At 43.9% G+C, this 26,442-nt stretch overlaps 6 protein-coding genes across 6 annotated transcripts; all 6 read left to right on the forward strand.

Annotated features, from left to right (window-relative positions):
• The first annotated feature begins 817 nt into the window (after window positions 1-817).
• Window positions 818-2,717, forward strand: LOC137072099 (zona pellucida sperm-binding protein 3-like). Its single transcript, XM_067440315.1, has 8 exons — window positions 818-1,423; window positions 1,492-1,610; window positions 1,698-1,801; window positions 1,867-2,044; window positions 2,117-2,234; window positions 2,302-2,381; window positions 2,454-2,542; window positions 2,614-2,717. Exons 1-8 carry the CDS (start codon window positions 854-856, stop codon window positions 2,691-2,693), a joined length of 1,338 nt encoding a protein of 445 aa, XP_067296416.1. The 5' UTR covers window positions 818-853; the 3' UTR covers window positions 2,694-2,717.
• Window positions 2,718-5,206: 2,489 nt separating this feature from the next.
• Window positions 5,207-7,116, forward strand: LOC137072100 (zona pellucida sperm-binding protein 3-like). The gene is made up of 8 exons (XM_067440316.1): window positions 5,207-5,823; window positions 5,892-6,010; window positions 6,096-6,199; window positions 6,265-6,442; window positions 6,515-6,632; window positions 6,700-6,779; window positions 6,852-6,940; window positions 7,014-7,116. The coding sequence occupies exons 1-8, from the start codon at window positions 5,254-5,256 to the stop codon at window positions 7,091-7,093; spliced, it is 1,338 nt and encodes a 445-aa protein (XP_067296417.1). The 5' UTR covers window positions 5,207-5,253; the 3' UTR covers window positions 7,094-7,116.
• Window positions 7,117-10,167: 3,051 nt separating this feature from the next.
• Window positions 10,168-12,072, forward strand: LOC137072101 (zona pellucida sperm-binding protein 3-like). Its single transcript, XM_067440317.1, has 8 exons — window positions 10,168-10,777; window positions 10,846-10,964; window positions 11,052-11,155; window positions 11,221-11,398; window positions 11,471-11,588; window positions 11,656-11,735; window positions 11,808-11,896; window positions 11,970-12,072. The coding sequence occupies exons 1-8, from the start codon at window positions 10,202-10,204 to the stop codon at window positions 12,047-12,049; spliced, it is 1,344 nt and encodes a 447-aa protein (XP_067296418.1). The 5' UTR covers window positions 10,168-10,201; the 3' UTR covers window positions 12,050-12,072.
• Window positions 12,073-15,123: 3,051 nt separating this feature from the next.
• Window positions 15,124-17,026, forward strand: LOC137072102 (zona pellucida sperm-binding protein 3-like). The gene is made up of 8 exons (XM_067440318.1): window positions 15,124-15,732; window positions 15,801-15,919; window positions 16,007-16,110; window positions 16,176-16,353; window positions 16,426-16,543; window positions 16,611-16,690; window positions 16,763-16,851; window positions 16,923-17,026. The coding sequence occupies exons 1-8, from the start codon at window positions 15,157-15,159 to the stop codon at window positions 17,000-17,002; spliced, it is 1,344 nt and encodes a 447-aa protein (XP_067296419.1). The 5' UTR covers window positions 15,124-15,156; the 3' UTR covers window positions 17,003-17,026.
• Window positions 17,027-19,519: 2,493 nt separating this feature from the next.
• On the forward strand, window positions 19,520-21,429 carry LOC137072103 (zona pellucida sperm-binding protein 3-like). Its single transcript, XM_067440319.1, has 8 exons — window positions 19,520-20,136; window positions 20,205-20,323; window positions 20,409-20,512; window positions 20,578-20,755; window positions 20,828-20,945; window positions 21,013-21,092; window positions 21,165-21,253; window positions 21,327-21,429. The coding sequence occupies exons 1-8, from the start codon at window positions 19,567-19,569 to the stop codon at window positions 21,404-21,406; spliced, it is 1,338 nt and encodes a 445-aa protein (XP_067296420.1). The 5' UTR covers window positions 19,520-19,566; the 3' UTR covers window positions 21,407-21,429.
• A 3,051-nt stretch (window positions 21,430-24,480) lies between these two features.
• Window positions 24,481-26,385, forward strand: LOC137072104 (zona pellucida sperm-binding protein 3-like). Its single transcript, XM_067440320.1, has 8 exons — window positions 24,481-25,090; window positions 25,159-25,277; window positions 25,365-25,468; window positions 25,534-25,711; window positions 25,784-25,901; window positions 25,969-26,048; window positions 26,121-26,209; window positions 26,283-26,385. Exons 1-8 carry the CDS (start codon window positions 24,515-24,517, stop codon window positions 26,360-26,362), a joined length of 1,344 nt encoding a protein of 447 aa, XP_067296421.1. The 5' UTR covers window positions 24,481-24,514; the 3' UTR covers window positions 26,363-26,385.
• Window positions 26,386-26,442: the final 57 nt, after the last annotated feature.

The following is a 26,442-nucleotide window of genomic DNA, read 5'->3' on the forward strand; positions in this document are numbered from 1 at the left end:
TCCCTCATAATAGTTTCGTCATATAGGGGGTCCTTGGCATCATAAAGTTTGAAAACCCCTGTCCTATACGCATGTGTCGCGGTGCTCATGTCAACATAGTCGGCCAATACAGATGGCATTCTGACACAGAAATGCTGCTCTGTATTTACTACGTAAACTGCGTAGGACACTAATGTTTCTTTTATGTTTCTTTTCTTTGTATCTGTTATTGTTTTTAATTAAATGTGTTTAGTAGACCATTCAGATTATTGTCTTGTGTTGCTGACCAGCATAAAAGTGTAGCTGAAGAAGGAATGAAGTTTACAATTTATCCACTCTCTGATCAACCTAATCATGACAGTTATAAAAGGGATGAAATGTGTAAGTTAATCTATTTTAAAATCAATTATATTTCATTGTTCTGAACTAAACTGCTCCATTTCAGTCCCAGCTTGTGAAGACTGCTGTTGATCTGAGGGAGGAACGTATAGTCTGACTATGAACATACTCAAGTTTATTATTTTGGATACCCTATAGTGTAGAATTCGGTCAGTGGCCATATTTCTGAATTTTAAAAAAGAAAGACCAAAAAAGACTACACTTTGTGTATATGTTTCAAAGAATGAATTTGTCATTTTGATTAAAATAATAAATCGCTTGGTTTAACTACTAATAACCTGCCCTTATTTGGTACTTCATTTTATCCTCAGTAATGACGAATGAATGATTTTCACCTGTGACATATTGATTGAGTAAATTGGCAGGTGCAGAGAAAAATTATGCTGTCATGAGAAAGGTGGAGCCATGCTGATTTACATCTGTATAAAAAATGATGGTAGCACTCTAAAGTGTTGTTGAAACAAGCTTGGCAATAATGGGGTTTTGGCAGGTTGGAGTGGTGTTGATTCTTGCGCTTGGATTTTCTGATGCACAATGGAGTGCAAGAGCAACCCATAATCGCAGTCCAAGTATCTTTAGGCCTAGGGCATTAGCTCAAGCTTCTCAACAGGCTGATTCCAGGATGTCTGTGGTTTCCAGTAAACCTGTGTTTGCGCCACAAACATTCCCTGCTCAGTTTCCTCTCCAGACACCAGTCAGGACTGACTTTGGCAAGCAATCTCAGGATTTCATGGGTGTTCAATCAAAAGAGCTGTTGCAGGGTCCAGTAGCAAAACTGACGTGGAGCTTTCCAAGTCTACCAGAGGAACCGCAGCCACCCGCCGTTCCTTTTGAGTTGCCGCGTCCTGTCCCTGCCAACAGTGTAGCTGCTCAGTGTGGAGAGAATTCAGTATATGTGGAAGTGATGAAGGACTTCTTTGGGACTGGACACCCACTGTCGTCCTCTGCTTTTACACTGGGAGGCTGCACTGCAACTGGAGAGGATCCTTCTGCTCAAGTGCTCATCTTTGAGTCTGAACTGCATGGATGTAGCAGCACATCAATGGTAAGATTTTATTTTGGTGTTACTCACAGAAAATATCCGTGATTGATTCCATTAACTTGTCTTTTTAGGTGACTGGGGATGAGCTCGTCTATTCGTTCAATATTTTCTACACCCCACAAGCAGTTAATGGTGTTCCTATTGTCAGGAGCCGTAGTGCAGTGGTTGGTATCGAGTGTCATTATCCAAGGTGAGGATTAAATGATTTGAGACCCGCTGGATCTGCTGATCCCACTCTTTATGGACATGAGATGACACCCTTGTTTAACTCCTACAGAGCACATAATGTGAGCAGCGACGCCTTATTGCCCACTTGGATCCCATATGCCTCAACTAAGGTTGCGGAGGACATCTTTGTCTTCTCCCTGAGGCTCATGACTGGTTGGTGTATCCCATACAGATTTGTCGCATGCTTGTGAACCTGTGCTAAGACCCTTTCTTTGCAGATGACTGGCTGTTTGAGCGACCTTCTAACCAGTACTTCCTGGGTGACGTGATAAATCTTGAAGCATCAGTGCGTTTGTACAGTCATGTTCCCGTCCGTGTGTTTGTGGACAGCTGCGTGGCTACTGCAGTCCCTGATGTCGCTTCTGTCCCCAGATACTCCTTTATTGAGAATAATGGGTAAGAGGCGCTACCTTGCGTCTACAGGCTTCCAGAAGGGTTGCAGGTCTTCTAACTGGGTTTGGTTTACAGGTGCCTGGTTGATGCCAAGCTCACAGGCTCCACATCTCACTTTATGCCTCGGACTCAAGGTGATAAGCTGCGGTTTCAATTAGAGGCGTTCAGGTTCCAGCAAGCAGACAGTGGACTGGTATGTGTTAGTAGGTCAACTCTTTGTAAGATCTTCTACCATGGTGTACTAATAACTGTCTTTGCAGGTGTACATCACATGTGTTTTGAAGGCGGCTGCAGCAACCCCAAGTTCTGAGCAAAAAGCTTGTTCATTCTCTGCTAATGGGTATGTTGCCTGCTAGATGGGTGTACAGGTAAACTGGTTGCCATCAACTTACCTGAGGGTGTTTCTTGTCAGTTGGGTGTCCGCAGATGACTCTGACCAGGTGTGCGGCTGCTGTGACTCCACTTGTAGCGTCAGAAGTGGAAATGATCGGCTGCTTACGGGTATGGACTAACTCTGATAACTTATTCTTGTCATTCATGGCTTTACTTCTCACTAATCATTTGTTCCTCAGATCTACGATGGGAAAAGGCATCTGTTGGCCCCATCAATGTTAAGGACTATGCCCAAAAAATAACTGGAAGTGCCTTGTGATTTGAATAAAATATGCTCTTAATAGGTTTGTGTATGGTCTTTACTGGCACAATACTAAATGCATCTTTCCAGGTTACATAACTTGACTGTTCAAATATGCACCACAATGCTTTTTCTTTCTACTGGCCTGTGTGGGGTCTGATATTTTGCTCCAGTCATTTTTAGGGCTAGGCCTGTTGCTACACTAGACTATAAAAATATGAACATGGTGTCTGTGACCATAGAATTCTGAGGAGAAGTTTTGAAGTGTAAAGTAGGGTCTCGCTGGCCATTGCAATTTTTGGCTGTCATTTCCCGACAACTGAACATGGGCAAAGAGGTGAGCTGTTTGTGGAGCTGATGTGATGACAAGTGACACTACACCTGTCACTTAAAGGGGCCATACCCTCGATTATGCACGGCTTCAATGTAAAAAGATTAAACCCCTCACAGTTGTAATAAAGGGCAAAATTAGGCATGGCTATAGAGAGTGTCAATTTGTTCCACGCTCTGAAGTTGTGCACTTCAACATGGGGCTCTGAGATTCTGTTCCCAGCTGCCGGTTAACTGAAGTGCAGTTTAAGTCACTTCTGTATTGGATTCAAGAGAAACTTGGGGAGGTTGCGGCTTGGTCGCAACATTAAAATGCATTCTAATGGCATCAGCTCTTTTCTGATGCTTGGTGGATACCCTTTGCTTCTATATTTCTGGGGATTCAAGCTGAGCAGCAACAACACCGTGACTTAAACTGCATTTCATCAACTGGGCCTGTATTTATCAAGCTTCTCAAGTCTTAAGTGCTAATTCATTAAAATGACTTCTTTCAAACTTAGAGCAAGTTATCAAATTTCTAAAAGCTACAATTTGCTCTTACTCCGTTATTTAAGACTGCTCGAGAGGTCTCAAGTGGACAGGAGTTGCCAGCAGGGGGTTGTGATGGCACCGAGGAGGCTGAGACGTGTGCGACTCTTTGAGGAGAGGAAGAATGTTTTACGATGAGCAGTTAATCAAATGGTATCATTTGGATAGGGCAGGCTTCTTTTTTAGTGATAATGTTAAGCTAAACTTGCCTTTTATAACAAGTTTCCACTGTTTGACTAATTCAGCAAGCAGTAGCGATCACTTCTTCCGCCAGTTCGGTTTTCTTTTGGAATCCATGGTGGCTGATTAGGCTGCATCATAAAATCTAGGCTATAGGTAACATTAGGTCAGTTAAAAGCAGAAGGTTTAAAATGTGTAATTAAGACACAAACCAATGGGCGTCAGTGTAGGGAGAAGGATAAAGCCATGCAAGCCAATATCAGAATCCTCAAAATCGACAACAACGAATAGAACAAGCGACTTCCTGTTCCTTTCAAAACAACAGACATGACGCGAGGTTCGTTTGTGTGGACAGACAGTGAAGTGGAGTTAAAAGCATTTGCACAAAAGTAAAAATGAGTACCACCTTAACAGCATGCATGATCAAACAAACTCTAAGCATACGGCGCTCACATGACGTGAGCATTTTCTGGCGCATAATGTGACGTTTGAGAACCTAAAACCCCGTTTCTCCCAGTTCACACGGCAATACATAACCGCCGTTTTCAGAAATCTCCACTTTGGCTGGAGTTTTATAAATAATCATTTTCTGGGATAAAAACTGCGTTTTCGTGTAAATTACAGGTCAAAATGCAGGGAAATATCTGCGTTTTCCCATCGTGTACACAGGGCCTAAATCTGTTATTTTGATGAAAATAAGAAATCATTTGGTTTAGGACCCGTCCACACGGAGACATATTTAGCTGTATACGTATACATTTTGTACCGTATCAGCGTTTCGTCCACACCGATCCGGCGTTTTGGAAGCATGAATCCGATATTTTTTGAAACCGGGTCCCAAAGTGGATAAATCTGAAAACGACACTCTTCTGCTTTCGTGTGTAAAGCCAATCCGTATATTTTGCAAAACGGTGATGTCATCACACTACATCCAGCACAGTGAAAGAGTTAAGGGATACAACTACAGGCACTGGGCATTCGCACATCAATATTGCGTCATTTTAATTACCGTATTTGCATTGTTGTGAGGGTATGTTTAGGGTCGGGGTAGGCGTTAATAAATCACATCTGTTAAGTAGCAAATGTATTTATTGTTATTTTATTGTGAGATTGTGCCTCACTTCCAACCATTGCTTTACCCCGTTTAGCCATAACTCTTCTTCTCCATTTTTAGTGTATTTCTTTGGGAGAATTACAGTGCCACACACTGGCCTGGCATACATACTACATCGTTTTGAGTTGTTTTCATAGCTTTTAACGCAGATATTTCTTGAAACGAGGGGAAAAAAAGATCAGATACGAAAAACTCTGACTTCGTGTGGACGGGGCCTTAGTTACTAACCTGCCCTTATTTGGTACTTCATTTTATCCTCAGTAATGCCGAATGAATGATTTTCACCTGTGACATATTGATTGAGTAAATTGGCAGGTGCAGAGAAAAATTATGCTTGTCATGAGCAAGGTGGAGCCATGCTGATTTACATCTGTATAAAAAATGATGGTAGCACTCTAAAGTGTTGTTGAAACAAGCTTGGCAATAATGGGGTTTTGGCAGGTTGGAGTGGTGTTGATTCTTGCTCTTGGATTTTCTGACGCACAATGGAGTGCAAGAGCAACACATAATCGCAGTCCAAGTATCTTTAGGCCTAGGGCATTAGCTCAAGCTTCTCAACAGGCTGATTCCAGGATGTCTGTGGTTTCCAGTAAACCTGTGTTTGCGCCACAAACATTCCCTGCTCAGTTTCCTCACCAGACACCAGTCAGGACTGACTTTGGAAAGCAATCTCAAGATTTCATGGGCGTTCAATCAAAAGAGCTGTTGCAGGGTCCAGTGGCAAAACTGACGTGGAGCTTTCCAAGTCTCCCAGAAGAACCGCAGCCACCCGCCGTTCCTTTTGAGTTGCCGCGTCCTGTCCCTGCCAACAGTGTAGCTGCTCAGTGTGGAGAGAATTCAGTATATGTGGAAGTGATGAAGGACTTCTTTGGGACTGGACACCCACTGTCATCCTCTGCTTTTACACTGGGAGGCTGCACTGCAACTGGAGAGGATCCTTCTGCTCAAGTGCTCATCTTTGAGTCTGAACTGCATGGATGTAGCAGCACATCAATGGTAAGATTTTATTTTGGTGTTACTCACAGAAAATATCCGTGATTGATTCCATTAACCTTTCTTTTTAGGTGACTGGGGATGAGCTTGTCTATTCGTTCAACATTATCTACACCCCACAAGCAGTTAATGGTGTTCCTATTGTCAGGAGCCGTAGTGCAGTGGTTGGTATCGAGTGTCATTATCCAAGGTGAGGATTAAATGATTTGAGACCCGCTGGATCTGCTGATCCCACATTTATGGACCCTAAATGACTGCTTGTTTAACTCCTACAGAGCACATAATGTGAGCAGCGACGCCTTATTGCCCACTTGGATCCCATATGCCTCAACTAAGGTTGCGGAGGACATCTTTGTCTTCTCCCTCAGGCTCATGACTGGTTGGTGTATCTCAAACACATTTGTAACATGCTTGTGAACCTGTGCTAAGACCCTTTCTTTGCAGATGACTGGCTGTTTGAGCGACCTTCTAACCAGTACTTCCTGGGTGACGTGATAAATCTTGAAGCATCAGTGCGTTTGTACAGCCATGTTCCCGTCCGTGTGTTTGTGGACAGCTGCGTGGCTACTGCTGTCCCTGATGTTGCTTCTGTCCCCAGATACTCCTTTATTGAGAATAATGGGTAAGAGGCGCTACCTCGCGTATACTGGCTTCCAGTAAGGTTGCAGGTCTTCTAACTGGGTTTGGTTTACAGGTGCCTGGTTGATGCCAAGCTCACAGGCTCCACATCTCACTTTATGCCTCGGACTCAAGGTGATAAGCTGCGGTTTCAATTAGAGGCGTTCAGGTTCCAGCAAGCAGACAGTGGACTGGTCGGTGTTAGTTGTGCAACTCTTTGTATGATCTGCTACCATGGTGTACTAATAACTGTCTTTGCAGGTGTACATCACATGTGTTTTGAAGGCGGCTGCAGCAACCCCAAGTTTTGAGCAAAAAGCTTGTTCATTCTCTGCTAATGGGTATGTTGCCTGCTAGATGGGTGTACAGGTAAACTGGTTGCCATCAACTTACCTGAGGGTGTTTCTTGTCAGTTGGGTGTCCGCAGATGACTCTGACCAGGTGTGCGGCTGCTGTGACTCCACTTGTAGCGTCAGAAGTGGAAGTGATCGGCTGCTTACGGGTATGGACTAACTCTAACTTTTTCTTGTCGTTTTCATGGCTTTAGTTCTCACGAACCCTTTGTTTCTTCTCAGATCTACGATGGGAAAAGGCATCTGTCGGCCCCATCAATGTTAAGGACTATGGCCAAAAAGTAACTGGAAGTGCAGTATAATTTAATAAAATATGCTCTTTATAGGTTTGTGTCTTGTCTTTATTGGCACAATACTAAACATATCTAGCCACGTTGCATGATTTGACTGTTCAAATATGCTCCACAAAATGGCTTTTATTACTGGCCTGTGTGGGGACTGGTATTTTGCTCCAGTCATTTGTAGGTTTAGGCCTGTTGCAACACTAGACTGTAAAGAAGAAAAATGGCCGTGATGACTGACCCATAGGATTCTAAAAGGAGTTGAGACCGCGTAAAGTAGGGTTGAGCTGGTTGTTGCCACCTTGGCTGTCATTCCTGGATAAAATCTGTCCATCACTCATCCTCAACCAACTTCACTGGCTTCCTGTGGCCAGCTGCATCCAGTTTAAACTGTTAAGTTTTCCTCTGAAAGCTTATGGCCCTGCGCCACAATCTTGCTGAGTTAGTTCAACAATGTTCCTGCCCAGACCCTCAGGTCCAGCAGTGACAATCTGCTTGTACCCAAGTTTAAATGCTCTACTATGGCAGGAAGGGCTTAGTGTCACTGGCCCTAAAATTATGGAATAAGCTGCTCGTGGCTATCCTTAATGCACCAACACTTCAGATGCTTTATGGATCCCAAAACTCACTCATTTTCTCTGGGCAGTAAATGTTTCTTGTACTGCCACTGCCTTCAAGTGATCTCTCCCCTCTTTCATGCTACATGACTAGTTGCTGTTTATTCTTCTCTTTGACTGTATAACGTCTATCTGGAGTTTTTTGTTATAATGAGCAGGCTGACTGTCTTTTGATTGTACTCTTGAATTCCATTGTAAAGTGACTGTGGGTTCTTGAAATGTACTATTAAAAAACAAACTTTTATTTAGACTGAAAATGGGCAAAAAGGCAGGATGTGGGTGGAGCTAATGTGATGACTAAGGCTGCATTTACATTGCAGGTCTTGAGGCACAATTCCCATTTGGTGACTATATCTGATTTTTTTGAAGACCCGCTTACATCATCTTTTCAAAAGCGACCCGTATCCGATATTTGCATTTACACTGTACACTGGCTAAACAGCCCAAGACGTTCTTAATCGGTGAAAGGAAGTAAAACAGCGCAATATGCAATGGACGCAGACAAAATGATTGCACAATGTTTTGCTTTCGGCACTGTTCCACACATCCTAGTTTGGCAAAACATTTCTCTCTTAATGCGGAGAAAAAGAGGAGAGCCCTTGACGGGGTTGCCAGGTTTTCACAACAAAAGCTGCCCAATTGCAAATCAAAACTGTGTTAAAGTAGCCCAATTCTGCATGAAAACCGCAGACTTGGCAACACTGGATCGCAGTTTGTGTCCACCTGAGTTGACGTCATTCGCCTCCGTCCTTTTTTCAATGACGTACGACTCGCATTTACTGGGGAATATCCGATTTGACCGCTTACATGGCAGACGCTAATGCACGCATCCGAATCATATCGGATTTATTACCACATATGAGTGAGGCCTGAATTCGATCTGAGGATATTGGAATTCATCCGTTTTTTTTACTGCTTACAAGTTCACATGTCATATCCGATCTGTGCCACATGAGAGGAAAAAAATCGTAATTGGGTCACTTGAACCATGCAGTGTAAATGGGGCCTAACAGACAAACAACAATTCACCTGTCACTCCAAGTGGCCATGCCCTTAATTATGCCGAACTTCAAGGCTTTAATGTAAGTGAATGAGTTATAAAAAGATTCACCCCCTCACAGTTGTCATGAAGGGCAAAATTAGACGTAGGGTACAGTGGGGCTAAAGGCCTTACGCTACGTTCACACCACACGCAACTTGAGCATTAAAATCACTTCTACCACGTGTAGTTTGACGCGTGAACATTTTGAATCCATTTGCAGCTATTTGGACGCGCGTAGAAATCGAGCATTTGAAGCGAAATAGATGCGCGTTGAAGGCGTTCCAGGAGAAATCTGTCCTAAAACACCACTCTGCCTCTTTTCATTTTCAAAAATATATATATATATTAAGCATTAACAGCCACACAAATTTGGTTCGGCCAACGCACTACCTGGAAATATCTTCACTTCGTGCATATCCTTAAAAAAAAATAACGTTAAGAAACTTCCCTTTGCCCTCAGTCGAAATGATTTGGTAGGCAACAATAGATTAATTGGACCAAAGATCGCCCATTAGATGTTCACAAGACAGATTATATCTCGTGTTTAACCACTACAGAGACATCCGAGCCAGCGGCAAACGCCAGAAGGACTGGCTGAGGAAAGGCTGCTCTCGCCGGGGTTAACGAGCGCTGAGTTTTGGAGCTGATCTCACAACTCCAAAAACGCAAGATTTTGATTTATTTATTTTTTTTAAATAGGAGCTCTCTTTAAATAAACCACATATATTTTAGCTTTAAACAACTACATTATCAACTGAGAAGCGTTAAAACTACATTTTAGTGACAAAAATATAGTATTTTTAAATTATGCAGGGTTTCTGATCACGTCACTTTACCACGTGACAGCAGCAAGCAGGCTCCAGATTGGTTAACTCGCCGCCAAATTGATGCCAAAGTTCAGATTTTTCGACTCTGGGCATCAGACGCGAATTCGCTTCAAACGCGTGAATGCACAAAACACAACACTCGCGCAAAACGTGCGCATCGCGCAAGACGCTCAATTCGCTGCAAATTTGCGTCATTCGCGTCCATCGCGCCAAACGCATCCATCTCGCCACAGGACCTCCAGACACGCGTCAACGCTCCTTTCCATTGACTTAACATGGAAATCATTCACTTCAGACGCTCTATTCGCGTTGGTGTGAACGTGACTTTAGCAGTGTTCTTGTGAGTAATTCTCAGAGGCATGATAAATACGGGCCCTGACTATCAACATACTCAACTTTATTATTTGAGGCCTAGTCCACACGGAACACGGGTATTTTTATAACCGGAGTTTTAGATAGCTTTTGGTTTAGCTACCAATAACCTGCTCTTATTTGGTACTTCATGCAATCCCGAGGAATGAAGAATTAATGATTTTCACCTGTGACATATTGATTGATGAGAAAGCAGGAGCCATGCTGATTTACATCTGTATAAATTTGGATGGTAGCACCCTAAAGTGTTGTTGAAACAAGCTTGGCAATAATGGGGTTTTGGCAGGTTGGAGTTGGATTGGTGGTTATTCTTGCTCTTGGATTTTCTGATGCACAATGGCGAGCAAGAGCAGCCCATAATCGCAGTCCAAGTGAGCTTAGGCCTAGGGCATTAGCTCAAGCTTCTCAACAGGCTGATTCCAGGATGTCTGTGGTTTCCAATAAACCCGTGTTTGCGCCAGAAACATTCCCCGCTCAGTTTCCTCTCCAGACACCAGTCAGGACTGACATCGGAAAGCAATCTCAAGATTTCATGGGTGTTCAATCAAAAGAGCTGTTGCAGGGTCCAGTAGCAAAACTGACGTGGAGCTTTCCAAGTCTACCAGAGGAACCGCAGCCACCCGCCGTTCCTTTTGAGTTGCCGCGTCCTGTCCCTGCCAACAGTGTAGCTGCTCAGTGTGGAGAGAATTCAGTATATGTGGAAGTGATGAAGGACTTCTTTGGGACTGGACACCCACTGTCGTCCTCTGCTTTTACACTGGGAGGCTGCACTGCAACTGGAGAGGATCCTTCTGCTCAAGTGCTCATCTTTGAGTCTGAACTGCATGGATGTAGCAGCACATCAATGGTAAGATTTTATTTTGGTGTTACTCACAGAAAATATCCGTGATTGATTCCATTAACTTGTCTTTTTAGGTGACTGGGGATGAGCTCGTCTATTCGTTCAATATTTTCTACACCCCACAAGCAGTTAATGGTGTTCCTATTGTCAGGAGCCGTAGTGCAGTGGTTGGTATCGAGTGTCATTATCCAAGGTGAGGATTAAATGATTTGAGACCCGCTGGATCTGCTGATCCCACTCTTTATGGACATGAGATGACACCCTTGTTTAACTCCTACAGAGCACATAATGTGAGCAGCGACGCCTTATTGCCCACTTGGATCCCATATGCCTCAACTAAGATTGCGGAGGACATCTTTGTCTTCTCCCTGAGGCTCATGACTGGTTGGTGTATCCCATACAGATTTGTCGCATGCTTGTGAACCTGTGCTAAGACCCTTTCTTTGCAGATGACTGGCTGTTTGAGCGACCTTCTAACCAGTACTTCCTGGGTGACGTGATAAATCTTGAAGCATCAGTGCGTTTGTACAGTCATGTTCCCGTCCGTGTGTTTGTGGACAGCTGCGTGGCTACTGCAGTCCCTGATGTCGCTTCTGTCCCCAGATACTCCTTTATTGAGAATAATGGGTAAGAGGCGCTACCTTGCGTCTACAGGCTTCCAGAAGGGTTGCAGGTCTTCTAACTGGGTTTGGTTTACAGGTGCCTGGTTGATGCCAAGCTCACAGGCTCCACATCTCACTTTATGCCTCGGACTCAAGGTGATAAGCTGCGGTTTCAATTAGAGGCGTTCAGGTTCCAGCAAGCAGACAGTGGACTGGTATGTGTTAGTAGGTCAACTCTTTGTAAGATCTTCTACCATGGTGTACTAATAACTGTCTTTGCAGGTGTACATCACATGTGTTTTGAAGGCGGCTGCAGCAACCCCAAGTTCTGAGCAAAAAGCTTGTTCATTCTCTGCTAATGGGTATGTTGCCTGCTAGATGGGTGTACAGGTAAACTGGTTGCCATCAACTTACCTGAGGGTGTTTCTTGTCAGTTGGGTGTCCGCAGATGACTCTGACCAGGTGTGCGGCTGCTGTGACTCCACTTGTAGCGTCAGAAGTGGAAGTGATCGGCTGCTTACGGGTATGGACTAACTCTAACTTTTTCTTGTCGTTTTCATGGCTTTAGTTCTCACGAACCCTTTGTTTCTTCTCAGATCTACGATGGGAAAAGGCATCTGTCGGCCCCATCAATGTTAAGGACTATGGCCAAAAAGTAACTGGAAGTGCAGTATAATTTAATAAAATATGCTCTTTATAGGTTTGTGTCTTGTCTTTATTGGCACAATACTAAACATATCTAGCCACGTTGCATGATTTGACTGTTCAAATATGCTCCACAAAATGGCTTTTATTACTGGCCTGTGTGGGGACTGGTATTTTGCTCCAGTCATTTGTAGGTTTAGGCCTGTTGCAACACTAGACTGTAAAGAAGAAAAATGGCCGTGATGACTGACCCATAGGATTCTAAAAGGAGTTGAGACCGCGTAAAGTAGGGTTGAGCTGGTTGTTGCCACCTTGGCTGTCATTCCTGGATAAAATCTGTCCATCACTCATCCTCAACCAACTTCACTGGCTTCCTGTGGCCAGCTGCATCCAGTTTAAACTGTTAAGTTTTCCTCTGAAAGCTTATGGCCCTGCGCCACAATCTTGCTGAGTTAGTTCAACAATGTTCCTGCCCAGACCCTCAGGTCCAGCAGTGACAATCTGCTTGTACCCAAGTTTAAATGCTCTACTATGGCAGGAAGGGCTTAGTGTCACTGGCCCTAAAATTATGGAATAAGCTGCTCGTGGCTATCCTTAATGCACCAACACTTCAGATGCTTTATGGATCCCAAAACTCACTCATTTTCTCTGGGCAGTAAATGTTTCTTGTACTGCCACTGCCTTCAAGTGATCTCTCCCCTCTTTCATGCTACATGACTAGTTGCTGTTTATTCTTCTCTTTGACTGTATAACGTCTATCTGGAGTTTTTTGTTATAATGAGCAGGCTGACTGTCTTTTGATTGTACTCTTGAATTCCATTGTAAAGTGACTGTGGGTTCTTGAAATGTACTATTAAAAAACAAACTTTTATTTAGACTGAAAATGGGCAAAAAGGCAGGATGTGGGTGGAGCTAATGTGATGACTAAGGCTGCATTTACATTGCAGGTCTTGAGGCACAATTCCCATTTGGTGACTATATCTGATTTTTTTTGAAGACCCGCTTACATCATCTTTTCAAAAGCGACCCGTATCCGATATTTGCATTTACACTGTACACTGGCAAAACAGCCCAAGACGTTCTTAATCGGTGAAAGGAAGTAAAACAGCGCAATATGCAATGGACGCAGACAAAATGATTGCACAATGTTTTGCTCTCTGCACTGTTCCACACATCCTAGTTTGGCAAAACATTTCTCTCTTAATGCGGAGAAAAAGGAGAGCCCTTGACGGGGTTGCCAGGTTTTCACAACAAAAGCTGCCCAATTGCAAATCAAAACTGTGTTGAAGTAGCCCAATTCTGCATGAAAACCGCAGACTTGGCAACACTGGATCGCAGTTTGTGTCCACCTGAGTTGACGTCATTCGCCTCCGTCCTTTTTTCAATGACGTACGACTCGCATTTACTGGGGAATATCCGATTTGACCGCTTACATGGCAGACGCTAATGCACGCATCCGAATCATATCGGATTTATTACCACATATGAGTGAGGCCTGAATTCGATCTGAGGATATTGGAATTCATCCGTTTTTTTTACTGCTTACAAGTTCACATGTCATATCCGATCTGTGCCACATGAGAGGAAAAAAATCGTAATTGGGTCACTTGAACCATGCAGTGTAAATGGGGCCTAACAGACAAACAACAATTCACCTGTCACTCCAAGTGGCCATGCCCTTAATTATGCCGAACTTCAAGGCTTTAATGTAAGTGAATGAGTTATAAAAAGATTCACCCCCTCACAGTTGTCATGAAGGGCAAAATTAGACGTAGGGTACAGTGGGGCTAAAGGCCTTACGCTACGTTCACACCACACGCAACTTGAGCATTAAAATCACTTCTACCACGTGTAGTTTGACGCGTGAACATTTTGAATCCATTTGCAGCTATTTGGACGCGCGTAGCAATCGAGCATTTGAAGCGAAATAGATGCGCGTTGAAGGCGTTCCAGGAGAAATCTGTCCTAAAACACCACTCTGCCTCTTTTCATTTTCAAAAATATATATATATATTAAGCATTAACAGCCACACAAATTTGGTTCGGCCAACGCACTACCTGGAAATATCTTCACTTCGTGCATATCCTTAAAAAAAAATAACGTTAAGAAACTTCCCTTTGCCCTCAGTCGAAATGATTTGGTAGGCAACAATAGATTAATTGGACCAAAGATCGCCCATTAGATGTTCACAAGACAGATTATATCTCGTGTTTAACCACTACAGAGACATCCGAGCCAGCGGCAAACGCCAGAAGGACTGGCTGAGGAAAGGCTGCTCTCGCCGGGGTTAACGAGCGCTGAGTTTTGGAGCTGATCTCACAACTCCAAAAACGCAAGATTTTGATTTATTTATTTTTTTTAAATAGGAGCTCTCTTTAAATAAACCACATATATTTTAGCTTTAAACAACTACATTATCAACTGAGAAGCGTTAAAACTACATTTTAGTGACAAAAATATAGTATTTTTAAATTATGCAGGGTTTCTGATCACGTCACTTTACCACGTGACAGCAGCAAGCAGGCTCCAGATTGGTTAACTCGCCGCCAAATTGATGCCAAAGTTCAGATTTTTCGACTCTGGGCATCAGACGCGAATTCGCTTCAAACGCGTGAATGCACAAAACACAACACTCGCGCAAAACGTGCGCATCGCGCAAGACGCTCAATTCGCTGCAAATTTGCGTCATTCGCGTCCATCGCGCCAAACGCATCCATCTCGCCACAGGACCTCCAGACACGCGTCAACGCTCCTTTCCATTGACTTAACATGGAAATCATTCACTTCAGACGCTCTATTCGCGTTGGTGTGAACGTGACTTTAGCAGTGTTCTTGTGAGTAATTCTCAGAGGCATGATAAATACGGGCCCTGACTATCAACATACTCAACTTTATTATTTGAGGCCTAGTCCACACGGAACACGGGTATTTTTATAACCGGAGTTTTAGATAGCTTTTGGTTTAGCTACCAATAACCTGCTCTTATTTGGTACTTCATGCAATCCCGAGGAATGAAGAATTAATGATTTTCACCTGTGACATATTGATTGATGAGAAAGGAGGAGCCATGCTGATTTACATCTGTATAAATTTGGATGGTAGCACCCTAAAGTGTTGTTGAAACAAGCTTGGCAATAATGGGGTTTTGGCAGGTTGGAGTTGGATTGGTGGTTATTCTTGCTCTTGGATTTTCTGATGCACAATGGCGAGCAAGAGCAGCCCATAATCGCAGTCCAAGTGAGCTTAGGCCTAGGGCATTAGCTCAAGCTTCTCAACAGGCTGATTCCAGGATGTCTGTGGTTTCCAGTAAACCCGTGTTTGCGCCACAAACATTCCCCGCTCAGTTTCCTCTCCAGACACCAGTCAGGACTGACATCGGAAAGCAATCTCAAGATTTCATGGGTGTTCAATCAAAAGAGCTGTTGCAGGGTCCAGTAGCAAAACTGACGTGGAGCTTTCCAAGTCTACCAGAGGAACCGCAGCCACCCGCCGTTCCTTTTGAGTTGCCGCGTCCTGTCCCTGCCAACAGTGTAGCTGCTCAGTGTGGAGAGAATTCAGTATATGTGGAAGTGATGAAGGACTTCTTTGGGACTGGACACCCACTGTCGTCCTCTGCTTTTACACTGGGAGGCTGCACTGCAACTGGAGAGGATCCTTCTGCTCAAGTGCTCATCTTTGAGTCTGAACTGCATGGATGTAGCAGCACATCAATGGTAAGATTTTATTTTGGTGTTACTCACAGAAAATATCCGTGATTGATTCCATTAACTTGTCTTTTTAGGTGACTGGGGATGAGCTCGTCTATTCGTTCAATATTTTCTACACCCCACAAGCAGTTAATGGTGTTCCTATTGTCAGGAGCCGTAGTGCAGTGGTTGGTATCGAGTGTCATTATCCAAGGTGAGGATTAAATGATTTGAGACCCGCTGGATCTGCTGATCCCACTCTTTATGGACATGAGATGACACCCTTGTTTAACTCCTACAGAGCACATAATGTGAGCAGCGACGCCTTATTGCCCACTTGGATCCCATATGCCTCAACTAAGGTTGCGGAGGACATCTTTGTCTTCTCCCTGAGGCTCATGACTGGTTGGTGTATCCCATACAGATTTGTCGCATGCTTGTGAACCTGTGCTAAGACCCTTTCTTTGCAGATGACTGGCTGTTTGAGCGACCTTCTAACCAGTACTTCCTGGGTGACGTGATAAATCTTGAAGCATCAGTGCGTTTGTACAGTCATGTTCCCGTCCGTGTGTTTGTGGACAGCTGCGTGGCTACTGCAGTCCCTGATGTCGCTTCTGTCCCCAGATACTCCTTTATTGAGAATAATGGGTAAGAGGCGCTACCTCGCGTCTACAGGCTTCCAGAAGGGTTGCAGGTCTTCTAACTGGGTTTGGTTTACAGGTGCCTGGTTGATGCCAAGCTCACAGGCTCCACATCTCACTTTATGCCTCGGACTCAAGGTGATAAGCTGCGGTTTCAATTAGAGGCGTTCAGGTTCCAGCAAGCAGACAGTGGACTGGTATGTGTTAGTAGGTCAACTCTTTGTAAGATCTTCTACCATGGTGTACTAATAACTGTCTTTGCAGGTGTACATCACATGTGTTTTGAAGGCGGCTGCAGCAACCCCAAGTTCTGAGCAAAAAGCTTGTTCATTCTCTGCTAATGGGTATGTTGCCTGCTAGATGGGTGTACAGGTAAACTGGTTGCCATCAACTTACCTGAGGGTGTTTCTTGTCAGTTGGGTGTCCGCAGATGACTCTGACCAGGTGTGCGGCTGCTGTGACTCCACTTGTAGCGTCAGAAGTGGAAATGATCGGCTGCTTACGGGTATGGACTAACTCTGATAACTTATTCTTGTCATTCATGGCTTTACTTCTCACTAATCATTTGTTCCTCAGATCTACGATGGGAAAAGGCATCTGTTGGCCCCATCAATGTTAAGGACTATGCCCAAAAAATAACTGGAAGTGCCTTGTGATTTGAATAAAATATGCTCTTAATAGGTTTGTGTATGGTCTTTACTGGCACAATACTAAATGCATCTTTCCAGGTTACATAACTTGACTGTTCAAATATGCACCACAATGCTTTTTCTTTCTACTGGCCTGTGTGGGGTCTGATATTTTGCTCCAGTCATTTTTAGGGCTAGGCCTGTTGCTACACTAGACTATAAAAATATGAACATGGTGTCTGTGACCATAGAATTCTGAGGAGAAGTTTTGAAGTGTAAAGTAGGGTCTCGCTGGCCATTGCAATTTTTGGCTGTCATTTCCCGACAACTGAACATGGGCAAAGAGGTGAGCTGTTTGTGGAGCTGATGTGATGACAAGTGACACTACACCTGTCACTTAAAGGGGCCATACCCTCGATTATGCACGGCTTCAATGTAAAAAGATTAAACCCCTCACAGTTGTAATAAAGGGCAAAATTAGGCATGGCTCTAGAGAGTGTCAATTTGTTCCACGCTCTGAAGTTGTGCACTTCAACATGGGGCTCTGAGATTCTGTTCCCAGCTGCCGGTTAACTGAAGTGCAGTTTAAGTCACTTCTGTATTGGATTCAAGAGAAACTTGGGGAGGTTGCGGCTTGGTCGCAACATTAAAATGCATTCTAATGGCATCAGCTCTTTTCTGATGCTTGGTGGATACCCTTTGCTTCTATATTTCTGGGGATTCAAGCTGAGCAGCAACAACACCGTGACTTAAACTGCATTTCATCAACTGGGCCTGTATTTATCAAGCTTCTCAAGTCTTAAGTGCTAATTCATTAAAATGACTTCTTTCAAACTTAGAGCAAGTTATCAAATTTCTAAAAGCTACAATTTGCTCTTACTCCGTTATTTAAGACTGCTCGAGAGGTCTCAAGTGGACAGGAGTTGCCAGCAGGGGGTTGTGATGGCACCGAGGAGGCTGAGACGTGTGCGACTCTTTGAGGAGAGGAAGAATGTTTTACGATGAGCAGTTAATCAAATGGTATCATTTGGATAGGGCAGGCTTCTTTTTTAGTGATAATGTTAAGCTAAACTTGCCTTTTATAACAAGTTTCCACTGTTTGACTAATTCAGCAAGCAGTAGCGATCACTTCTTCCGCCAGTTCGGTTTTCTTTTGGAATCCATGGTGGCTGATTAGGCTGCATCATAAAATCTAGGCTATAGGTAACATTAGGTCAGTTAAAAGCAGAAGGTTTAAAATGTGTAATTAAGACACAAACCAATGGGTAATGGGCAGTGTAGGGAGAAGGATAAAGCCATGCAAGCCAATATCAGAATCCTCAAAATCGACAACAACGAATAGAACAGGCGACTTCCTGTTCCTTTCAAAACAACAGACATGACGCGAGGTTCGTTTGTGTGGACAGACAGTGAAGTGGAGTTAAAAGCATTTGCACAAAAGTAAAAATGAGTACCACCTTAACAGCATGCATGATCAAACAAACTCTAAGCATACGGCGCTCACATGACGTGAGCATTTTCTGGCGCATAATGTGACGTTTGAGAACCTAAAACCCCGTTTCTCCCAGTTCACACGGCAATACATAACCGCCGTTTTCAGAAATCTCCACTTTGGCTGGAGTTTTATAAATAATCATTTTCTGGGATAAAAACTGCGTTTTCGTGTAAATTACAGGTCAAAATGCAGGGAAATATCTGCGTTTTCCCATCGTGTACACAGGGCCTAAATCTGTTATTTTGATGAAAATAAGAAATCATTTGGTTTAGGACCCGTCCACACGGAGACATATTTAGCTGTATACGTATACATTTTGTACCGTATCAGCGTTTCGTCCACACCGATCCGGCGTTTTGGAAGCATGAATCCGATATTTTTTGAAACCGGGTCCCAAAGTGGATAAATCTGAAAACGACACTCTTCTGCTTTCGTGTGTAAAGCCAATCCGTATATTTTGCAAAACGGTGATGTCATCACACTACATCCAGCACAGTGAAAGAGTTAAGGGATACAACTACAGGCACTGGGCATTCGTACATCAATATTGCGTCATTTTAATTACCGTATTTGCATTGTTGTGAGGGTATGTTTAGGGTCGGGGTAGGCGTTAATAAATCACATCTGTTAAGTAGCAAATGTATTTATTGTTATTTTATTGTGAGATTGTGCCTCACTTCCAACCATTGCTTTACCCCGTTTAGCCATAACTCTTCTTCTCCATTTTTAGTGTATTTCTTTGGGAGAATTACAGTGCCACACACTGGCCTGGCATACATACTACATCGTTTTGAGTTGTTTTCATAGCTTTTAACGCAGATATTTCTTGAAACGAGGGGAAAAAAAGATCAGATACGAAAAACTCTGACTTCGTGTGGACGGGGCCTTAGTTACTAACCTGCCCTTATTTGGTACTTCATTTTATCCTCAGTAATGCCGAATGAATGATTTTCACCTGTGACATATTGATTGAGTAAATTGGCAGGTGCAGAGAAAAATTATGCTTGTCATGAGCAAGGTGGAGCCATGCTGATTTACATCTGTATAAAAAATGATGGTAGCACTCTAAAGTGTTGTTGAAACAAGCTTGGCAATAATGGGGTTTTGGCAGGTTGGAGTGGTGTTGATTCTTGCTCTTGGATTTTCTGACGCACAATGGAGTGCAAGAGCAACACATAATCGCAGTCCAAGTATCTTTAGGCCTAGGGCATTAGCTCAAGCTTCTCAACAGGCTGATTCCAGGATGTCTGTGGTTTCCAGTAAACCTGTGTTTGCGCCACAAACATTCCCTGCTCAGTTTCCTCACCAGACACCAGTCAGGACTGACTTTGGAAAGCAATCTCAAGATTTCATGGGCGTTCAATCAAAAGAGCTGTTGCAGGGTCCAGTGGCAAAACTGACGTGGAGCTTTCCAAGTCTCCCAGAAGAACCGCAGCCACCCGCCGTTCCTTTTGAGTTGCCGCGTCCTGTCCCTGCCAACAGTGTAGCTGCTCAGTGTGGAGAGAATTCAGTATATGTGGAAGTGATGAAGGACTTCTTTGGGACTGGACACCCACTGTCATCCTCTGCTTTTACACTGGGAGGCTGCACTGCAACTGGAGAGGATCCTTCTGCTCAAGTGCTCATCTTTGAGTCTGAACTGCATGGATGTAGCAGCACATCAATGGTAAGATTTTATTTTGGTGTTACTCACAGAAAATATCCGTGATTGATTCCATTAACCTTTCTTTTTAGGTGACTGGGGATGAGCTTGTCTATTCGTTCAACATTATCTACACCCCACAAGCAGTTAATGGTGTTCCTATTGTCAGGAGCCGTAGTGCAGTGGTTGGTATCGAGTGTCATTATCCAAGGTGAGGATTAAATGATTTGAGACCCGCTGGATCTGCTGATCCCACATTTATGGACCCTAAATGACTGCTTGTTTAACTCCTACAGAGCACATAATGTGAGCAGCGACGCCTTATTGCCCACTTGGATCCCATATGCCTCAACTAAGGTTGCGGAGGACATCTTTGTCTTCTCCCTCAGGCTCATGACTGGTTGGTGTATCTCAAACACATTTGTAACATGCTTGTGAACCTGTGCTAAGACCCTTTCTTTGCAGATGACTGGCTGTTTGAGCGACCTTCTAACCAGTACTTCCTGGGTGACGTGATAAATCTTGAAGCATCAGTGCGTTTGTACAGCCATGTTCCCGTCCGTGTGTTTGTGGACAGCTGCGTGGCTACTGCTGTCCCTGATGTTGCTTCTGTCCCCAGATACTCCTTTATTGAGAATAATGGGTAAGAGGCGCTACCTCGCGTATACTGGCTTCCAGTAAGGTTGCAGGTCTTCTAACTGGGTTTGGTTTACAGGTGCCTGGTTGATGCCAAGCTCACAGGCTCCACATCTCACTTTATGCCTCGGACTCAAGGTGATAAGCTGCGGTTTCAATTAGAGGCGTTCAGGTTCCAGCAAGCAGACAGTGGACTGGTCGGTGTTAGTTGTGCAACTCTTTGTATGATCTGCTACCATGGTGTACTAATAACTGTCTTTGCAGGTGTACATCACATGTGTTTTGAAGGCGGCTGCAGCAACCCCAAGTTTTGAGCAAAAAGCTTGTTCATTCTCTGCTAATGGGTATGTTGCCTGCTAGATGGGTGTACAGGTAAACTGGTTGCCATCAACTTACCTGAGGGTGTTTCTTGTCAGTTGGGTGTCCGCAGATGACTCTGACCAGGTGTGCGGCTGCTGTGACTCCACTTGTAGCGTCAGAAGTGGAAGTGATCGGCTGCTTACGGGTATGGACTAACTCTAACTTTTTCTTGTCGTTTTCATGGCTTTAGTTCTCACGAACCCTTTGTTTCTTCTCAGATCTACGATGGGAAAAGGCATCTGTCGGCCCCATCAATGTTAAGGACTATGGCCAAAAAGTAACTGGAAGTGCAGTATAATTTAATAAAATATGCTCTTTATAGGTTTGTGTCTTGTCTTTATTGGCACAATACTAAACATATCTAGCCACGTTGCATGATTTGACTGTTCAAATATGCTCCACAAAATGGCTTTTATTACTGGCCTGTGTGGGGACTGGTATTTTGCTCCAGTCATTTGTAGGTTTAGGCCTGTTGCAACACTAGACTGTAAAGAAGAAAAATGGCCGTGATGACTGACCCATAGGATTCTAAAAGGAGTTGAGACCGCGTAAAGTAGGGTTGAGCTGGTTGTTGCCACCTTGGCTGTCATTCCTGGATAAAATCTGTCCATCACTCATCCTCAACCAACTTCACTGGCTTCCTGTGGCCAGCTGCATCCAGTTTAAACTGTTAAGTTTTCCTCTGAAAGCTTATGGCCCTGCGCCACAATCTTGCTGAGTTAGTTCAACAATGTTCCTGCCCAGACCCTCAGGTCCAGCAGTGACAATCTGCTTGTACCCAAGTTTAAATGCTCTACTATGGCAGGAAGGGCTTAGTGTCACTGGCCCTAAAATTATGGAATAAGCTGCTCGTGGCTATCCTTAATGCACCAACACTTCAGATGCTTTATGGATCCCAAAACTCACTCATTTTCTCTGGGCAGTAAATGTTTCTTGTACTGCCACTGCCTTCAAGTGATCTCTCCCCTCTTTCATGCTACATGACTAGTTGCTGTTTATTCTTCTCTTTGACTGTATAACGTCTATCTGGAGTTTTTTGTTATAATGAGCAGGCTGACTGTCTTTTGATTGTACTCTTGAATTCCATTGTAAAGTGACTGTGGGTTCTTGAAATGTACTATTAAAAAACAAACTTTTATTTAGACTGAAAATGGGCAAAAAGGCAGGATGTGGGTGGAGCTAATGTGATGACTAAGGCTGCATTTACATTGCAGGTCTTGAGGCACAATTCCCATTTGGTGACTATATCTGATTTTTTTGAAGACCCGCTTACATCATCTTTTCAAAAGCGACCCGTATCCGATATTTGCATTTACACTGTACACTGGCTAAACAGCCCAAGACGTTCTTAATCGGTGAAAGGAAGTAAAACAGCGCAATATGCAATGGACGCAGACAAAATGATTGCACAATGTTTTGCTTTCGGCACTGTTCCACACATCCTAGTTTGGCAAAACATTTCTCTCTTAATGCGGAGAAAAAGAGGAGAGCCCTTGACGGGGTTGCCAGGTTTTCACAACAAAAGCTGCCCAATTGCAAATCAAAACTGTGTTAAAGTAGCCCAATTCTGCATGAAAACCGCAGACTTGGCAACACTGGATCGCAGTTTGTGTCCACCTGAGTTGACGTCATTCGCCTCCGTCCTTTTTTCAATGACGTACGACTCGCATTTACTGGGGAATATCCGATTTGACCGCTTACATGGCAGACGCTAATGCACGCATCCGAATCATATCGGATTTATTACCACATATGAGTGAGGCCTGAATTCGATCTGAGGATATTGGAATTCATCCGTTTTTTTTACTGCTTACAAGTTCACATGTCATATCCGATCTGTGCCACATGAGAGGAAAAAAATCGTAATTGGGTCACTTGAACCATGCAGTGTAAATGGGGCCTAACAGACAAACAACAATTCACCTGTCACTCCAAGTGGCCATGCCCTTAATTATGCCGAACTTCAAGGCTTTAATGTAAGTGAATGAGTTATAAAAAGATTCACCCCCTCACAGTTGTCATGAAGGGCAAAATTAGACGTAGGGTACAGTGGGGCTAAAGGCCTTACGCTACGTTCACACCACACGCAACTTGAGCATTAAAATCACTTCTACCACGTGTAGTTTGACGCGTGAACATTTTGAATCCATTTGCAGCTATTTGGACGCGCGTAGAAATCGAGCATTTGAAGCGAAATAGATGCGCGTTGAAGGCGTTCCAGGAGAAATCTGTCCTAAAACACCACTCTGCCTCTTTTCATTTTCAAAAATATATATATATATTAAGCATTAACAGCCACACAAATTTGGTTCGGCCAACGCACTACCTGGAAATATCTTCACTTCGTGCATATCCTTAAAAAAAAATAACGTTAAGAAACTTCCCTTTGCCCTCAGTCGAAATGATTTGGTAGGCAACAATAGATTAATTGGACCAAAGATCGCCCATTAGATGTTCACAAGACAGATTATATCTCGTGTTTAACCACTACAGAGACATCCGAGCCAGCGGCAAACGCCAGAAGGACTGGCTGAGGAAAGGCTGCTCTCGCCGGGGTTAACGAGCGCTGAGTTTTGGAGCTGATCTCACAACTCCAAAAACGCAAGATTTTGATTTATTTATTTTTTTTAAATAGGAGCTCTCTTTAAATAAACCACATATATTTTAGCTTTAAACAACTACATTATCAACTGAGAAGCGTTAAAACTACATTTTAGTGACAAAAATATAGTATTTTTAAATTATGCAGGGTTTCTGATCACGTCACTTTACCACGTGACAGCAGCAAGCAGGCTCCAGATTGGTTAACTCGCCGCCAAATTGATGCCAAAGTTCAGATTTTTCGACTCTGGGCATCAGACGCGAATTCGCTTCAAACGCGTGAATGCACAAAACACAACACTCGCGCAAAACGTGCGCATCGCGCAAGACGCTCAATTCGCTGCAAATTTGCGTCATTCGCGTCCATCGCGCCAAACGCATCCATCTCGCCACAGGACCTCCAGACACGCGTCAACGCTCCTTTCCATTGACTTAACATGGAAATCATTCACTTCAGACGCTCTATTCGCGTTGGTGTGAACGTGACTTTAGCAGTGTTCTTGTGAGTAATTCTCAGAGGCATGATAAATACGGGCCCTGACTATCAACATACTCAACTTTATTATTTGAGGCCTAGTCCACACGGAACACGGGTATTTTTATAACCGGAGTTTTAGATAGCTTTTGGTTTAGCTACCAATAACCTGCTCTTATTTGGTACTTCATGCAATCCCGAGGAATGAAGAATTAATGATTTTCACCTGTGACATATTGATTGATGAGAAAGCAGGAGCCATGCTGATTTACATCTGTATAAATTTGGATGGTAGCACCCTAAAGTGTTGTTGAAACAAGCTTGGCAATAATGGGGTTTTGGCAGGTTGGAGTTGGATTGGTGGTTATTCTTGCTCTTGGATTTTCTGATGCACAATGGCGAGCAAGAGCAGCCCATAATCGCAGTCCAAGTGAGCTTAGGCCTAGGGCATTAGCTCAAGCTTCTCAACAGGCTGATTCCAGGATGTCTGTGGTTTCCAATAAACCCGTGTTTGCGCCAGAAACATTCCCCGCTCAGTTTCCTCTCCAGACACCAGTCAGGACTGACATCGGAAAGCAATCTCAAGATTTCATGGGTGTTCAATCAAAAGAGCTGTTGCAGGGTCCAGTAGCAAAACTGACGTGGAGCTTTCCAAGTCTACCAGAGGAACCGCAGCCACCCGCCGTTCCTTTTGAGTTGCCGCGTCCTGTCCCTGCCAACAGTGTAGCTGCTCAGTGTGGAGAGAATTCAGTATATGTGGAAGTGATGAAGGACTTCTTTGGGACTGGACACCCACTGTCGTCCTCTGCTTTTACACTGGGAGGCTGCACTGCAACTGGAGAGGATCCTTCTGCTCAAGTGCTCATCTTTGAGTCTGAACTGCATGGATGTAGCAGCACATCAATGGTAAGATTTTATTTTGGTGTTACTCACAGAAAATATCCGTGATTGATTCCATTAACTTGTCTTTTTAGGTGACTGGGGATGAGCTCGTCTATTCGTTCAATATTTTCTACACCCCACAAGCAGTTAATGGTGTTCCTATTGTCAGGAGCCGTAGTGCAGTGGTTGGTATCGAGTGTCATTATCCAAGGTGAGGATTAAATGATTTGAGACCCGCTGGATCTGCTGATCCCACTCTTTATGGACATGAGATGACACCCTTGTTTAACTCCTACAGAGCACATAATGTGAGCAGCGACGCCTTATTGCCCACTTGGATCCCATATGCCTCAACTAAGATTGCGGAGGACATCTTTGTCTTCTCCCTGAGGCTCATGACTGGTTGGTGTATCCCATACAGATTTGTCGCATGCTTGTGAACCTGTGCTAAGACCCTTTCTTTGCAGATGACTGGCTGTTTGAGCGACCTTCTAACCAGTACTTCCTGGGTGACGTGATAAATCTTGAAGCATCAGTGCGTTTGTACAGTCATGTTCCCGTCCGTGTGTTTGTGGACAGCTGCGTGGCTACTGCAGTCCCTGATGTCGCTTCTGTCCCCAGATACTCCTTTATTGAGAATAATGGGTAAGAGGCGCTACCTTGCGTCTACAGGCTTCCAGAAGGGTTGCAGGTCTTCTAACTGGGTTTGGTTTACAGGTGCCTGGTTGATGCCAAGCTCACAGGCTCCACATCTCACTTTATGCCTCGGACTCAAGGTGATAAGCTGCGGTTTCAATTAGAGGCGTTCAGGTTCCAGCAAGCAGACAGTGGACTGGTATGTGTTAGTAGGTCAACTCTTTGTAAGATCTTCTACCATGGTGTACTAATAACTGTCTTTGCAGGTGTACATCACATGTGTTTTGAAGGCGGCTGCAGCAACCCCAAGTTCTGAGCAAAAAGCTTGTTCATTCTCTGCTAATGGGTATGTTGCCTGCTAGATGGGTGTACAGGTAAACTGGTTGCCATCAACTTACCTGAGGGTGTTTCTTGTCAGTTGGGTGTCCGCAGATGACTCTGACCAGGTGTGCGGCTGCTGTGACTCCACTTGTAGCGTCAGAAGTGGAAGTGATCGGCTGCTTACGGGTATGGACTAACTCTAACTTTTTCTTGTCGTTTTCATGGCTTTAGTTCTCACGAACCCTTTGTTTCTTCTCAGATCTACGATGGGAAAAGGCATCTGTCGGCCCCATCAATGTTAAGGACTATGGCCAAAAAGTAACTGGAAGTGCAGTATAATTTAATAAAATATGCTCTTTATAGGTTTGTGTCTTGTCTTTATTGGCACAATACTAAACATATCTAGCCACGTTGCATGA

The sequence above is a fragment of the Pseudorasbora parva genome, chromosome 3, assembly GCF_024679245.1.
Source record: "Pseudorasbora parva isolate DD20220531a chromosome 3, ASM2467924v1, whole genome shotgun sequence".
NCBI lineage: Eukaryota > Metazoa > Chordata > Actinopteri > Cypriniformes > Gobionidae > Pseudorasbora > Pseudorasbora parva.